Consider the following 18,506-nt stretch of genomic DNA (forward strand, 5'->3'; position numbering starts at 1 on the left):
TATATATATATATATGTATGTATATATATATATATATATATATATATATATATATATATATATATATATATATATATATATATATATATATATATATATATATATTAGCTCTAAGTAATTGTTGTTCTGTTTTTCTGTAACAGTACAACAATTTGTAAAATATTCTTCAGAACCGTATTTAAACTACGTATAGGGTGAACATCTCTTTGACATAGAGTCCTCTAGCTTAAACCTTTTATATGAGCACTAAATATGATTCTCAATGAGCAAGTTAAACAAGTTATAGAAATATGCATTGAAAAAAGAAACACATCTGAGACCACCTCAAAGTTTTACTTGCTTTTAATATTTGTACAAAAGTAATGTTGGCATAACCATGATTAGTCATGTATAACGCGCGTCAAAGCGTAAACAATCTAGATCCTAGTCAGCCATCTTTGAATATATTCAATGAGTGGACTCAACCCACTTCGTTCAAAATCATGATGAGAACAAACTGTTTAGAATACATACGGGAACATTATGCAACGACAGATCATGGACTATGGTGTTTGCATTTGTATGCTTGTTATGCATGGGTAAATGTGACATTAAAATTGAATAACATTTTAACATTCTGTATTTTAAGGGTACTGGTGGAGGAATCATGCTTAATTATAAAAAATAGTAAAACAGATGCATGCCTTAAGAGAAAGTAAAATATTTATTTTTGTAAATCACATCAGTAAAATTTGTAAATTCAGCAAATTCTAGATGTAGAGTTTTGTGAATTCGATAGTGTGTGTGTGTGTGTGTGTGTGTGTGTCATTATGACTTTTAATGTAGCTTTAACAATTTTCAGTCATATCGTTACGATTTCTGCAATGTGGCAGCTTATAAGGATGTCTAGCACTGGCACATCATGCCGCAGACATGTAGCATTTTGTCCCATCCACTCACATTATCCTGACGCCAGGTTGACCAGTCCTAACACTAACCTCATAATGCCGAGAGCCTAGCGAGGCAGCTGTAAGTACCATTTTTGTAAGTCTTTGGTATGACTCGGCCGGGGTTCAAACCCACGACCTCCCGCTTCCGATCTAACCACTAGGCCACCGGAGCGGTCGTGAATTCAATAGATTCTGGACATAGAAGTTTGTAAATTGAACACATTCTGAATGCAGAATTATGTAAATTCGATAGATTCTTGATGTAGAATTTTGTATATTCAATAGATACTGAATGTAGAATTTTGTATATTCAATAGATACTGGATGTAGAATTTTGTATATTCAATAGATACTGAATGTAGAATTTTGTATATTCAATAGATACTGAATGTAGAATTGTGTAAATTCAATAGATACTGGATGTTGCATTTTATATATTCTGTAGATACTAGATGTAGAATTTTGCAAATTCAATACAGTCAGGATGTAGACTTTTATAAATTATATAGCTTCTGAATGAAGAAGGTTGTACATTCGGTAGATTTTGGATGTATAATTGTTTTAATTCTATAGATTCTGGATCTAGAATTGTGTAAATTCGGTAGATTGTGGATGTGGAACCCGGCACTGTTGTATTAAGTAGAAAACAGGAGTTTGACTGAAACCCATGTACTCCCTCTAGACCCTCCACTTGTGTGAATGTGTTTATGTTTCTATTAAACTGTATAAACTGTTGGTGAATCGATTTGTTTTTAAAGAACTGATGCAAGTCATTCGTTTTTAGTGGATTCAAAACATAACCGAATAAAATTATGGATCAGCAATTATTTAGAAAACAGACAAACTTCAAAAATTCGATGTGGAACAGACCGAATTATTCTGAGTTCGAGTTATAAGTTGAATTTGTCAAGGTCGCAGCTAAGATGCCGTTTTACACCAGGACTGAGTGAGGAGTTATTCGAATATTTGAATGCATAATAGTCGAGGTATATGCGTGGTACAGTAGAACTTTTACAACTTTAAGAGATTGTGAGCCCACATATTTGGGTTTGAGTTCTTTGTGTTTTTTGTTGTTTTTTTTCATCTGTTGTTTCCTGGATTTTTGAGGTCACATTAAAAAGAACGTTTTTACCTGATCCCTTGCACATTTATAAAACTTTATTCGAACCCCAAATCTTACATGAAAATAGTCTGACCGAACATAACACCACATTTATTAATTTAAAACAAGATTTCCAAGTCTGTAAGCCTTCAGTAATAAAACTTTACTCGATTACAAAACCTAACAAAACATTATTGATTAATCTATTTCGACTAAGGTCCCCGTCCCCCTCCCGAAATATGTGTGTTTCCTGTTGCACTTATTTTTACATTAGGGTAGACATGTCGTTTTTTAAACGTTATTACCATAAGTGGGGAAGTGCTAGGGTCAGCAAGGAGAAACAGGGACGGTATGTTTGAGTATGACGTTTTATGACGGAGGAGTCTGTACTGGACATGTCATTTTAGTTGTGCCGAGAATTAAAAAAATTAATCCTAGAGTATTCATAGTTTTACTGTATGATCATGTTTTTAGAAAGAAAGTAATAAAAACCTAACAGATAAGGAAAAAAAGCAAACAATCAAACAATAGCACACTACATCAGCATAACTTTTTGCGGCAACATTTTATTTCAAGTAACCTTTCTTTTGGTCTTTTAAGACGCGTGACCTAGCTATCGGATCATCCCGATGTATGTTTTTTCTTTCAAGTCGCTTATGCGTAGTTTTGGATGGAACACATTTATTGACATGGGGTATCAGTCGAAGCTAAGTGCAGATAAATTACACCCAAATTACTTTGAAATCTATCCAGTGTCAAGTGTAGTTGAGGAGCAAAAAATGGGGATCCTTCACTGATACGACGTAACAGGGTAAACTACTTGTAAAAACACACAAGTCATACCAAAATAAAAAAATTAAAACAAATAAACCGTCATTCTCCAGTGGCATGTCCATACTTGATAAACCCATTCCAGTTTTGACCAAATTTGCAAATTCTGTTTACGAAAGTTTTACCTGATTAAAAGCCGAAATCCGTATTGTATATTCTTTTGTGTAACGTTCAATCAGTCACGAACATCCTCTACATAAAAGCTCCATGCAGATCTTCCACGACATGACTCGGGATGACGAATCAGAATCTGCGCAGTTTGTTCAATATTTGATTTCAAGCAAACAACATAGGTCGTAATCTGGGGTCGTATTATTCGAAAGCAGACTTGGATCTGTGTTGTTGGCAATGGCAAATGGGTCTATACTATGCACTGATAAAATACTTGGGCAAATAATGTATTTACTCTCTGCATAAGAGAGATCTCTTGAAGACGAGTTGTATATTTATCAGCCTTTGATGTTAAGATTTTCAGTTTGTAATAGATTGAAACAAATTGTTAACCAGGGACAAATCATACATATTTTACCCTTCCAAACTTCTGTGCGGGTTATTAGGAGTGTTTACCACTTTTCCTCAGAGCAGTAAGTTCTTGCTTTCATTATTGAGAATGAGAAAGCAATATTGATATATTGCATGGGTGACCGCAGGAATGTTTTTGGGGATGGGGTGGAAAGCCACTTTTCGCGTGTGCGTGTGTGGGTGAGCAAAAATCAAAGGTGCTATTTACAAACTGCACAATGGATTTTTTAAAAATCCTTACGGGGGAGCAACCCACCTCCTTGTCACACCCCCCCCCCCCGCAGATGTTCATTATATCTTGGTCAGTGATCTCTCTGACCACAGACTGTAATTAAAACATCTTGAGTCTGTTTCTAAAAATATGTCTACAAAATTCATGTAATAGAAGTATAATTGCTATAGTGTAACCTATTCCTAAGTGCGTTTGTTATTATATTATTATGTTACCTTTTCAGCATTTTTATTATATATTTATTATAGTATTATTATTACAGCATTATCAATATTGATTTGAACACATTTGGTTCAAAATGAGTAAAAGGTCAAAGTCGTTTTTCATTCTGACATTATGGTTAACCCAACGCTTGTACGATAATTCTTCCGTAAGGTTACTCTTATGTCATCACCGGAACTCAACGATCAGAAACCATGTCTGATTAAATCGAGATCTCGGACATAACGAAGATCTGACAGGCATCGGGTAAAGTGCATGTTCTGATGTTCTAATTTTGAGTACCCTATAAGATAAGTGTTGCATTTTTTCATACCTGGAATAGTTATCGTTTGTGACGGTACTTTCCGAACGAGAAATGTTTTGGGTTTTTTTTATACCTGAGGGTTGGGGTTAAAAGCAGTCTTCGTGTCCGTTTGTCCGTCCGTCCTGCACACAATCTCGTTAGCACACCTGGTCCCGAAGTTTTGGATAGATTACCACGAAACTTACTAAATGTTATCTTTATCACCTGAAGACGCAGCAAAATGCAGTGCAATATAAACTTTTGATCGACTTGTCATGCATTTTTTTATGGATCACTGTGAAAAGTATTATATATTATGGTCATCATCTAATGATAAACAATGTGTTACTTTCAGATGGTCTAGTGGTTTGAGGGTCCACCTCAAATGTGGTAGGTCGCGGGTTCGAACCCCGGCAGAGTCATACCAAAGACTTATAAAAACACTGCAAAAAACGTAGCGATATGACTGAAAAATTATGGACAATACATTAAAAATCCAAAATGCGCGTACACACACACACACACACACACACACACACACACACAACTGAGAAGTAATGCATTACTTAATACTGATACAGTACATCAAGTAATGAAAATCTATACTGACAATTGAATCAGTTTGAATGTAGTACTATCTAAAAAGATACTACAATGTTAATTTATCACTTACTCTAATCTGATTATATATATATATATATATATATATATATATATATATATATATATATATATATATATATATATATATATATATATATATATATATATATATATATATATATATATATATATTGCTTTCAAACATAGCTAAGTTAATATTTTACATATGCTATTGGGACAGCTGGTATATTGCAATAGTAAATAAAAAGAAATCTACATACTGACACATCTTTAATCAAGTAATTTATACGAGACTTACTTCCCCTTTCAGCTGAACACAGTGCATAACTCAAAGAACACCCCACCCCAACAAAAAAAAACCCCACAAACTTTTCGAACATACTTTTGCAGTTTGGGATTGAATGCTATGAAACTACGTACATGATATGGTCATTATCACAAGATATTCATGCTGACCAATCATTTCACTCGTACCAAATTCAGTAGACTTATGCACTTTTGATTTCTTCTTTTGCTTCTAAAGACTCATGTCTAACGTGGGGTAGGGTTTGACTTTGCGTGAGGTGGCAATATATTTATGTCATAGCAAGTTACTTACCATTCCCTTGGTTCGTGTTCATCTGAAGGAAAGCTGTAGCGTGGTTGGTGAATCAGGCAGTCAACAGAAGGTGTCCTTGTATCAGTGCCTTTCAGATCTACTTATTGATAAACAAGTGTAGATTTCAGTCAAAAGTTTCAGAAACAACACTTTGGTTTAGCTGGCACATTTGTGTAGGGTCTAATCTGTTCGTAGCTCATTGGGTACTATAACTATGATGAAAAATAGCATTATTCAAGACAAACTATTTTATTACATAACTCAGTATTTATCCCAACTAGCATGCTAACATGTATTTCTTATATTTTGCTCCAAAGATTAATATTGTTTAGATTATTTAAGATAAATGCTACGATTATAACATTTTTAAATTTAATCAGTGATGCACTATAAGATCCAAGTACACCGAATGTTGAAACTTACCGGAAACAAAGTTATAATCCAAATGTAAAAAAAAAAACAAAACATTAGCGCAGACTTGCAAAAAAGTACATTATATACAGTATTACAGTCTAACTTAAATAATCATTAAGTGCATATATTATTTACAGCGATACTGAGAGAGCTTAATTGACCTGCCGACAACTGTCAATAAAATATTGCTTGTCTGTGATCACAGCAAGCTTTTGACAAATACGAGAGTCAGCATGATAGCAAAGTACATAAATCACCACTGTAAAGGCCACGTGAATCGATAATCAAGCGCTTAGATTTTCTTATTTAGCATTATGGTATATAAAATACATATGTTCATAATATAATTTTCACCGAATTTGGAGAAGATAAATATTGAAATGTGCGCTCAATAGTGCTACGTCGTTTATGTCCTTAGAGTCAAATTTTGAACAAACCTCTAGAGCGCAGTCACCTGTTTAAAGGGGGGACCATTTGTTAAACCCTGAGAGATCGCTGCTCCATACTGGGTTGACCCTTCATTTTCTGGTTATCGATAAGGAACCACACATAAATGCTAAATTTACGATATGTGTCTTCAATCTGTTTACACTATGGTCCAAATAACGTCAATGTCCGGTGTTTAAGGTCAGCAGAATTACCCTGAAAGTATCTCTCTATTCAATTATATTGTTTGGAGACAAGTATTTCTATTGATTTAGCTCCAAATAATTCAGGAATATCACTGTCTCTAGGCTAAAACTTGGCAGACAGATCTGAAGTACTGACCCAAACGTGTTATAAAAATGAAATATTTGACCTATTTTTACTGCGGGTTATTATAATTGCTCTAATGGTGACCGGAATTTGAAATTTTGTAACCAGTTACAATGAACTATCTATCTGGGTCAACAACTATGAAGTCAAAAATGTTATTAACACTATCATTTATGTCAGGGGTGCACAACCTTTTTCGGCCAAGGTCCAGATTGCATTTTCTAAGACCACTCGAGAGCCGCAACCACTCATTTCTTTAATATCATTATCGTTCATGGGCCAGATTTCTGTGTTGTTTTAATTTGCCATGAGGGCAGGGCAGAACACGTTCACGCGCCGGGGTATGTGTACCCCTGATATATGTAATAAAATTTGTGTCCAACACGAAATCATACAAGTTCCAAATGAATTTTGGCATAGTGGTTAGAGCGTCCGCCTCGGATGCGGGAGGTCGTGAGTTTGATTCCCTGCCGAGTCATACCAAAGACTTACAAAAATGAGACTAACAGCTGCCTCGCTTGGCGCTCAGCACTAAAAGGTTAGTGTTAGGACTGGTCGGCATGGTGTGAGGATAATGTGACTGGATGGGACATCATGCTACATGTCTGCGGCATGATGTCCCAGTGCTAGAAATTACTATAAGCTGTCACACTGCAGACATCGTAGCGATATGACTGAAAAATTGTTAAAGTTACGTTAAAAATCATAATCACACACACACACACACAGAGGTTTTAATTATATGCTTTATTCAAATATACAGTACGTGAATAACGTATCTACAATATGGGAAACGTAACTTTTGTTAATAATGATAGCGAACTCACTGTAAAAGGACCTGCAAATAGCTTTAATTTAAATATATAGTTCCGATGAAAATTTTAAATATGTTTCTCGTTTCTCTAGCTATTCCCTGTGAATCATCAGATTTACATATCTGTCAGCAAGGTCCAAAAACAATTACACCGTAATGCGCATTCAACAAGGTCCAAAAGCAATCTCACCGTAATGCGCATTCAACAAGGTCCAAAAACAATCACACCGTAATGAGCATTCAACAGGGTCCAAAAACAATTACACCTTAATGCGCATTCAACAAGGTCCAAAAACAATCTTACCGTAATGCGCATTCAACAAGGTCCAAAAACAATTACACCGTAATGCGCATTCAACAAGGTCCATAAGCAATCTCACCGTAATGCGCATTCAAAAAGGTCCAAAAACAATTACACCGTAATGCGCATTCAACAAAGTCCAAAAACAATCTCACCGTAATTCGCATTCAACAAGGTCCATAAACAATTACACCGTAATGCCCATTCAACAAGGTCCAAAAACAGTTACACCGTAATACACATTCCTCAAGGTCCAAAAACAGTTACACCATAATGCGCATTCAACACGGTCCAAAAACAATTACACCGTAATGCTCATTCAACAAGGTCCAACAACAATCACACCGTAATGAGCAGTCAACAAGGTCCAAAAACAATTACACCGTAATGCACATTCAGCAAGGTCCAAAAACAATCACACCGTAATGCGCATTCACCAAGGTCCAAAAAACAATTACACTGTAATGCGCATTCACCAAGGTCCAAAAACAATTACACCGTAATGCGCATTCAACAAGGTCCAAAAAAAGTTACACCGTAATGCGCATTCAACAAGGTCCAAAAAAAGTTACACCGTAATGCGCATTCAACAAGGTCCAAAAACAGTTACACCGTAATGCGCATTCAACAAGGTCGAAAAACACTCAGACCGTAATGAGCATTCAACAAGTTCCAAAAACAATTACACCGTAATGCGCATTCAACAAGGTCCATAAGCAATCTCACCGTAATGCGCATTCAACAAGGTCCAAAATCAATTAAACCGTAATGCGCATTCAACACGGTCCAAAAACAATTATACCGTAATGCGCATTCAACAAAGTCTAAAAACAATCTTACCGTAATGCGCATTCAACAAGGTCCAAAAACAATTACACCGTAATGTGCATTCAACAAGGTCCAAAAGCAATCTCACCGTAATGCGCATTCAATAGGGTCCAAAAACAATTACACCGTAATGCGCATTCAACACGGTCCAAAAACAATTACACCGTAATGAGCATTCAACAAGGTCCAAAAACAATTACACTGTAATGCGCATTCAACAAGGTCCAAAAACAGTTACAACGTAATACGCATTCCACAAGGTCCATAAACAGTTACACCATAATGCGCATTCAACACGGTCCAAAAACAATTACACCGTAATGCGCATTCAACAAAGTCCAAAAACAATCACACCGTAATGCGCATTCAACAAGGTCCAAAAACAATTACACCGTAATGCGCATTCAACAAGGTCCAAAAGCAATCTCACCGTAATGCGCATTCAACAGGGTCCAAAAACAATTACACCGTAATGCGCATTCAACAAGGTCCAAAAGCAATCTCACCGTAATGCGCATTCAACAAGGTCCAAAAACAGTTACACCGTAATACGCATTCCACAAGGTCCATAAACAGTTACACCATAATGCGCATTCAACACGGTCCAAAAACAATTACACCGTAATGCGCATTCAACAAGGTCCAGCAACAATCACACCGTAATGCTCATTCAACAAGGTCCAAAAACAATTATACCGTAATGCTCATTCAACAAGGTCCAAAAACAATCACACCGTAATGCGCATTCACCAAGGTCCAAAAACAATTACACTGTAATGCGCATTCACCAAGGTCCAAAAACAGTTACACCGTAATGCGCATTCAACAAGGTCCAAAATCAATTACACTGTAATGCGCATTCAACAATGTCGAAAAGCAATCAGACCGTAATGAGCATTCAACAAGTCCATAAACAGTTACACCGTAATGCGCATTCAACAAGGTCGAAAAGCAATCAGACCGTAATAAGCATTCAACAAGGTCCAAAAACAATCACACCGTAATGCGCATTCAACAAGGTCCAAAAACAGTTACTCCGTAATGCGCATTCACCAAGGTCCAAAAACAGTTACACCGTAATGCGCATTCAGCAAGGTCGAAAAACAATCAGACCGTAATGAGCATTCAACAAGGTCCAAAAACAATTACACCATTAATGCGCATTCAGCAAGGTCGAAAAACAATCACACCGTAATGAGCATTCAACAAGGTCCAAAAACAATTACACCATTAATGCGCATTCAGCAAGGTCGAAAAACAATCACACCGTAATGCGCATTCACCAAGGTCCAAAAACAGTTACACCGTAATGCGCATTCAAAAAGGTCCAAAAACAATTACATCGTAATGGCATTCAACAAGGTTCAAAAACAGTTACACCGTAATGAGCATTCAACCGCAAACAACTCAGACTCATGTCGGCCATTAAATGTTTCATCGACAGAACATGATCTCCCCTGTTCGAGTGTAAACATGTTGTTTTTTGGGGGTTTAAAGCCATTTCTCAGCGCAAGATACATGAAGGCCAGTATAAATGGTAGAGGAAGAACCCAGAAGAAATCACGGTAAGAACAAATGACCCACGGGAAGCTACTAGAAGCTCTCTCCCTTAATACCCACATTTAGTCCGAGTTTCCTCTGACCCTTGCCATCCCAGTTTTGACGTTTGGACATTGATATTGGGGCGTAGGGTCAGAGTCCACTCCCTATCGAAAGGTTGGAATTTGCCGACACCATTTGGTGTCGGCATAGGGTAACCACTTACTAGCCGGCCTAACAAACTTGAATAACGTCATGTCTTTAATCTGGAGATAGACGAGACCTGGATCTCGCCATTTGCATTCCGAGTCACATGTGTCACGAAATTGTGTACCAGGTATATCAATATGTATATGTTGTCAAAAATGTACTCGGGTTTCGTTGCCGCGTACAGCGTCACCCGAGGGTGGTATATTTTTTCGGCTCTAGTTATTTCGAAATCCTGAGCGAAACTCGGACCCATGCACGTGCAAATTGCCGGCAGCGGGAAACCCAAGTACCTAGCTGCGCATATCTGTCACAGCTAGTGTACATATAGAGCAAATTCTCTATAACCAAATCACATTACGCAGAGTCTTGTCAGGAAGCGTATCCCTTTACGAAAGCAAATCTCCAGCTATAGAGCTGCATTATACCTGCCTTATACATGCCGCCATGCCTTATGCCGTACCTTATAATGTTTTGATGTGAAGTCACAGAACTCTGTGTGGTTTCGTGTGACGTATACGCTGTGTTATGGTGACGTTGGATCTGAAGAGCATACTGGTTTTCTCGGTGCGAGGGACCAGGGCTTCGCGACCATCGGGTCTGTGATGTGAAGGCTCTCGAGGGATCCTTCAACAGACTGAGAGGAGCGGACCGTGCGTGGGTGCTTCTCTGGCCATAGACTAGAGCGCGTGGAACCGGAACATCTTGGACGTCAAACGGGCGCCACAATGGTCATAGTGTTCCATGTTATTTCCACAATTGCATTTCATAATTTCATTCATTCCTATTGTTATATCGTTATGTGAACGATCGATAGGTTCATAATTACACGTATTTCAATATCGGTTTACGATCGATAGGTTCATAATTACACGTATTTCAATATCGGTTTACAATCGATAGGTTAATAATTTCATTCATTCCTATTGCTATACCGTTATGTGAATGATCGATAGGTTCGTAATTTCATTCATCCCTATTGCTATATCGTTATGTGAACGATCGATAGGTTCGTAATTTACACTGCTTTTCAATATCGTTTTATGAACGATACGTTCAAATTTACATTCTTTTCAAAATCGTTGTTTGAACGATACGTTCAAATTTACCTGCTTTTCTAAATCGTTATTTGAACGATACATTCATAATTACATTCTTTTCTAAATCGTTATTTGAACGATACATTCAAGACTCTTTATATTGGGGTGTAGGTCACTTTTATTTTGTTGATCGGTGATGGGAATTCACGTTTGTTATGAGTTTTTTTTCTCGTTGAGTTAATTGTTGATAGTTCCATGTTAGGAACTTTATAATTTTCCTTATCTTTTTGTTTATAATGGTGTCAGATTTGTTAATATTTAAATTGCGTTTTTAAATAAACCTCTTGTAAACGCAGTTGCTTTTTGTGTCTTCCCTAATCCAGTCCCAACCCGGCTTCATCCTGTGACATGACTGTACACATCTCGCAACCTAAAGCCAAAACAACAACAACAAAACGTTAAGATAAGGTAAGGTCCCGATAGCGAAGTATGTTAATTTCAAACTCCAAAAATATTTTCATTGATGGTTCACTTACTACATACTCCGTTGACTTGTAATGGTAAGATAATGCATGTTTACTTTCGGTCTTTTCTTGTCTATTCTGTCTTCCTGAATTCACGTTTCTTTCCCTTTTGTATTTCCTTCTTATTTATATTACGCACATGTATAACTCGTATGTCATTTATATATGGGCTGATTATAATTTTTTAAAATAAAAGTTTTGTTATATTCTGTTAATTCTACTCATGTTTAAAATTGGGGCTCCGTGTAGCCGAGTGGTCTAAAGCGCTCGCCTTGACCGAGCACTGTCATCTCACCTCTGCCCACGTGGGTTCGATGTGGGTTAGACCGAGTTTCCTCTAACCGTTGCCAACCCATTTTTTATATTTGGACATTGATGTTGGGGTGCAGGGTCAGAGTCCATTGTGGTTACACATTGCGGTCAGTATCACAGGTTGAGGAAGAACCCGGGAAACCCCCCATAATTAGCGTCTTTCACACATGCCCACACCGGCCGAGCCATATACTCGAACCCACGCGAACAGAAGCGAGATTGCAGTGATATATAATGGCGAGCGCTTCAGATCACTCGGCCATCCGGGGCCCCTTGTTGCAGATTCGAAGAATGGTCTTTACATGTGTTATCCATTATGGTCAATAAAGGACAAAATCAACATATATGAGCATCGTTCAGTTTGCCATAATTGACATTTTATTTTATTCTCCGTGGCTCAGGGTGGCAGATTGGTCTAAGGTGCTCGCCTTTACAGAGCACTCAAATATGTCACCTCTGTCCGTGTTGAGTCGGGTCTCATCTCTACCAAGGCGGGGAAGTAAGAAAGCTTGCTTTTAGCCTCCTGTGATTCTTCCCGCATTCTTCCTGCACCAAACATGCTGACCGCCATTTATAGCCTATCATACGTTATGCATACATATATTGAAAATTATCATAGTATTGCATATAGTGTGTGCACTTTAATATTTGTATATGTCAACTTGTTAACATAACACTTGTCAGTCGGATTGGTCCAAATCAGCCCATACAGTTCTTTCGATGGATTATCTTTACTGATTGTGAGCGATCGTGGGAAGTTTTTTTTATACCCCTCCTTCCATAATTTCTTTCTTTTTCTTTTCTTTTCTTTTCTTTTCTTTTCTTTTCTTTTTCTTTTCTTTTCTTTTCTTTTCTTTTCTTTTCTTTTCTTTTCTTTCCTTTCCTTTCCTTTCCTTTCCTTTCCTTTCCTTTCCTTTCCTTTCTTTTCTTTTCTTTTCTTTTCTTTTCTTTTCTTTTCTTTTCTTTTCTTTTCTTTTCTTTTCTTTTCTTTTCTTTTCTTTTCTTTTCTTTTCTTTTCTTTTCTTTTCTTTTCTTTTCTTTTCTTTTCTTTTCTTTTCTTTTCTTTTCTTTTCTTTTCTTTTCTTTTCTTTTCTTTTCTTTTCTTTTCTTTTCTTTTCTTTTCTTTTCTTTTCTTTTTCTTTTTCTTTTTCTTTTTCTTTTTCTTTTCACATCACATCACATCACATCACATCACAATTTACCCAGCAGGGGATCATTACGAATAAAATGAAGGGTATCTATCAACGGATAAAGGGCTGGAGTTGGGGTGGACATGTTACAAGCACCCTGACCCTATTGCAGATGTGGTTTAAATGTTAACCTATTGGAGTAGATAAACTCGCCCCTATTTTGAAAAGAATGTCGACAAATGCCGGTCTCCCAACTGACGGAAACTCACTCAACCACATCAATCCAGCAACTAGAAGACTGCTTTTTCTGCCGGATACAATATTGCAGCCATAGTAGTGGAAATAACACATTTTAGGCGGACACGTTGTATGCATTCTCATCGAAATCGATGCATATGGCGCGTCTAACCTAACCAGAGTGAACTATTCGACATTATAAAGGAATTTCATCAGGGATCCAGTGCTGAAATATGATGCTATTTTTGTAAAAATGCTATATTGATTTGAAAGGAAAATTGCTGTTTGATTTATAATTTGTAAAAGAATATGCTCTTAAATGTTACTGAATATAGAACTGCATATTAATAATTGAACTGGCTTCTGGGAATAGTTTTTAAGCCCATCAATTGCATGGTACATCGTCTGAGAGAGATTAAACAAAATTATTTATTCTTTCCCTCGAAACTATTTCCATTAAATTAAACCCTATATGATAAACAAAATCTCAGATACGTTATGATTTTAATATTAAATTTATGAAACGCCATTTATATGTAGTGGGTGCGGCCTAATTCTGCATGACATATATAGACGGATTACGTTTTCGTATTTTTGTCATTTACTTGGAAATTTACTTGGAAATTCATTATGAAATGTTTCTATTGAATCCAGATTTTCCTATCCCCATATTTCCTAAGCATAACATTTCCTTAGCATAACATTTCCTTAGCATAACATTTCCTAAGCATAACATTTCCTTAGCATAACATTTCCTAAGCATAACATTTCCTTAGCATAACATTTCCTTAGCATAACATGGACCAATAATTGTAACTTTATTGAATGAGCATTATGCGAGGATAAGCAAGGCATAAGTAGCCTAGACGTAATAAACAGGTCATTAAAGCAATTAGCATTTTGGTGTATTATATAAATGCATCTAAAATGTAGCAGCCGAAATCAATTTTAACAAATCACAAAAAGAGAAACATGAATAAAAAATACAAAACAAAATTAAAACCCCAACAAATATCAACTGCTTGACTACCAAGACATACTCTCCGTAAAATTTGACAAACGGAACAAAAACAACTGATATCTTCTGAGAAGAGAAATTATTTTATTTTCTGTTCATCATTCTGGAAGTTGTGAATTGTCACATTACAGGTAGCAAAATAGTTTGACATATATGAGGGAAGATAATGATTTAGTAAATGTTTATGTACATCTGATATGATATCAGTCTCGCAAGCTGCCATATGATTCGTATGACTGGAATGTTACAATGACGACGTATGACATTACTAAAAAAAGAACATGGTTTTTGTCTGAAAACAATAAGAAGTATACAAAAGATCTACTGTTTTCACTTATGTACAGTGCACCTCTAGCAGGAAGCAACCGGTGTATGTACTGTTTAAACTAATTCTGATTTACACCTGATTGGATGGTGCGTTTTGCGACGGTAAATCTCGGTCTAAAATGTCCGCATTCTGGTGAGAATTATGCGTGAGTGAATAAAGTGATGATGAAATCAGAGAATTCAACATTTATACATTAATAACTGACAAAAGATGTTACAAAGATTAAACAAAACAATTTAGTTTTTACTTACAGAATGTATAATTATATCATAATTAGGTAGCTATCCTATAGGAAAAGTTGTCCAACTTTTTCCAATTCCTGTTTAAAAAAATCTAAATAAATTAAATTCTAGTAAACAATATATAAAAATGTCTGCTTGGAGCAATTACGAGAAAGAGACCATTGCCCTTGAATTTACCTATTGCTTGAACAATACCTATATAGTTAAATCCAAAAGAAACAGTTAAAATGCCATCACCATGAAAATCCTTTGTCAACTTAACTTGGAAAAAGGTAATACTCTGAAATGTTATTTTGTAATAATGCCTTCAGTGAAATACCTGCTAAAAGCCAGATTATGTTCCGCCTAATAATGGATACTTCCAAATTTATGACTTGCAGTTCTGTTAAGCAGAAATCTTATTAAAATCAGATCTCCACTCTCCTACGTGAAGATCTGACAATGACCGCTGATAGGTCATGTTCTGGTCACCTACGTTTTTAAGATAAGTGTTAATTTTATCAGCCAATCAGATGAAGTCTTTTATCTTCGTGTTTGGGAGACTGAAAAGTTTGGCTGAAGAGCACCACTGTGTGCCAAACGATTTGATTGACTTTCAGATTTGTGAAGGCTGCATTTCCATTGGCGAATTAAAAGGTCACAAGAACATGACCCCTCAGTGGTAACTGTTAGATCTTCACGTAGTTCGTATATATAATGTGATGTTGGACCACCGTACCTTACAATAGTCAGTGACATACGCCGTACGTACAAGAATGATTCATCTCTAGAAACAAAATAGACCCCGATGAACCGTCAAATACTCCGGCAGATCGTGATCTATGTTGTTTGCCACATATTAGTCCTAACAAACAGCACAGACCATAATAATCCGCCGGCAGTTCTGTATCGTTGTTGTTTGCAATTAGATAAGACTTATAATACGCGAGGATATACAATACATTCTAAAACTATTGCTTTAAGTCGATGACTAAGATTACATATTGTGCTAAATGTTAGGATAACTTCTCACACACACCAATAAATTAGAATACATAAGAATACATATGTACTACATTTTAAGTGTGCGTATTTTAAAAAAATGAATAAATAGGATTTCAGTTAGACTGGGTATATGCATTTATTTCAATAATAACAACTCTTATTCATATTTTGGAACATTTAAGGCATCGCGACTGTTTTAATGAACGACAAAAGAAGAAAAAACTATGCTGCATGTTTATATTTGTAAACAATAGAGGGAAAGGTTTTAATTAGCACACTAGATTCAGAACCTGCAGCTATGGTTGGGGAATGGACATTTTATATAGGAGTACGTATCCGTCCTCCATTCCCACCCCAACCCCACCCCCAAAATAGAGGACTCATCCAGAATCCTAACGTTTGCAGAACACAATTATTAAATGATTTTACTATAGACTTCTTGACAATGAATCCATACACTTCTGTAAAGCGTACCATTTTCATAATAAAGAACACAGAAAAACTTGAAAAGTCAATATTCGTCACCAACAAGACGAACTATAAAAACAACCATAGGTTCTGATAGACCTTCGGGACTGCGGATATGACTACTGAATAAATAGTAAATCAAATATCATCATTCTTCATGAATTATTTACATAATATAAGAATTCCTATCTAGTTCACTTTTTAAGATGATTTGTAGATTTCATAAAATATAAAACAATATTTTGGCACAGTTTACTCGAATTCTTATTCTTTTGTCATATATCACAGGTTTGTCACGTTTGTGTACATATTAAAACAAAGAATCCTGAAGTTATTTCGGTTTTTTACATTTAGATATGGTTGAGACCGATAGGTAATATATAATTGAAATAAACCGTTTGTTTAACGAGTTATTTCAAAATTATCACAGATAACATCAACCATCAATGTTACCATATTTAATGTAACCCAAAACAAGTGTGCTGTGTAATAAAAGACACGCACACACACTATAAAATATTACCTGTATAAAATAACAGTGAATATCTTTATCACCTCCGTATTGTGGATGACGTGACGTGAAGCTCTTTCATGAATTCACAAGTTTAAGAAAATATTTATGTCACGTTTGCAATATGTTTCAAAATACAGGTTATGGATTACGAGGACAAATGATCCAACACAATGTTTCTAAGAATTATCACAGAACTGCAACATTTTAATTGTATGGAGATTCCAAGAACCAGTCTGATTCCATGATAGAGTTTGAACATATTTACGTTCAGCCATCTTAAGAAATTAATTTTTTTTTTATTTTTTTGTTGTTGTTCCAAGCAATTTATCTCAACAGGAATCATCATCTCAATAACCTTCAATCTCTTTGAGTAATATTCAAAATCTGTTGCTGTTACAGGGTAATTCGGTCACTCACATAACTTCACATTCTAAATCCAACCAGTTCCGAAACATCCACAAAATAACAAGTCGTTTTGTTCATTTTCTTTTCAACAAGATTCGAAACAGTGCTTCTTTTGCTTTTGACCGGGTTCTTTATCCACTCTTATTACGCAAATTTTCGAAATAACTTAGCTATTTCAAAGACACCGTCTCTATATCTTTTCATATCAGCCTCTGCTTTTAATTTTGTTCTTCGCCAACTCACACAGGAAATGACAGAAATCACACCTCCGTTTCAGTGACTGGATCTGTGAGTTCTTCTACTAGGTCACCAGTTGGCGGAGGCATCTCACTGAGCCAGCAAGTATGGATTACATCCAGAAGCTGTCAAAAAAGGTGAAATGTGTGACAGTAATACATGTTATTTTCGAAACAAATTAATTAATTTATATATATATATCGTTTCATTTATCTTTTAGAGAGTACTTTTTACAAGCACTTTTAAGGCCAGAGATTTTTGCGACAGTATCTCGGGCCCTACTCCTCCAAATAAAATAAATGGTCGGCCCTTAAGCCACCAACCTTTCTCCTCCCCGGCCACTGGTTCAGTCCCTCTAGCTTGCACATTTAAAGGGCTGGTTATGTAGCAGTCTAATCACGCAGAAGCCCCGAAGCTCAGCTTCCACATATTTTTGCAAATATCATTCAAATACAGCCCAGAGAATAATTAACCCAGCTCTCGTCCAACAAGCTCGTTATCTCCTATTCAGCATTTAAAATACTAAGAACAGATTTTTGTGCGAATTTCTTTCGGATAAAATCATTTTGTTTCTAGATAATTTCAACCATTAGAAAATATACCAAAAATATAAGGAGAGTAAAAACCATTGATCAAAATAATGACGTAAATATTGCAAAAATCCTAAAAACACTAATTTAATAATAATAATAATAATAATAATAATAATAAAGAGCTTGTCCAATAACGTTGAGTTTATTCTCTCGCGCTTTAATTTCTTCAGAGATGGTATATAATACACAATCAATTTGATATGACATAGGATAAAGTGAGAAAAAGTGCTGAGATGTTAATACAGGGTGACTACAAAATGATTTTTATTTAT

At 35.9% G+C, this 18,506-nt stretch overlaps 2 protein-coding genes across 2 annotated transcripts in view; one reads left to right on the forward strand and one right to left on the reverse strand.

Moving 5' to 3' along the window:
• The window catches only part of LOC149805565 (uncharacterized), a 460,129-nt gene extending 443,074 nt beyond the window's left edge, over positions 1-17,055 (forward strand). Inside the window, exon 2 of the mRNA XM_089950193.1 lies at positions 16,916-17,055. The gene's annotated coding sequence lies outside the window, so the exon portion shown is untranslated. The remainder of the gene's footprint in view (positions 1-16,915) is intronic.
• Positions 17,056-17,530: 475 nt separating this feature from the next.
• Positions 17,531-18,506, reverse strand: part of LOC149805569 (uncharacterized) — a 71,281-nt gene continuing 70,305 nt past the window's right edge. Inside the window, exon 6 of the mRNA XM_089950192.1 lies at positions 17,531-17,766. Within this exon, the coding sequence (XP_089806318.1) occupies positions 17,665-17,766 (102 nt within the window). The 3' untranslated portion in view covers positions 17,531-17,664. The remainder of the gene's footprint in view (positions 17,767-18,506) is intronic.

Source organism: Sinohyriopsis cumingii, chromosome 2 (assembly GCF_028554795.1).
Source record: "Sinohyriopsis cumingii isolate HCF-2022 chromosome 2, ASM2855479v2, whole genome shotgun sequence".
In the NCBI taxonomy this organism is placed as follows: domain Eukaryota; kingdom Metazoa; phylum Mollusca; class Bivalvia; order Unionida; family Unionidae; genus Sinohyriopsis; species Sinohyriopsis cumingii.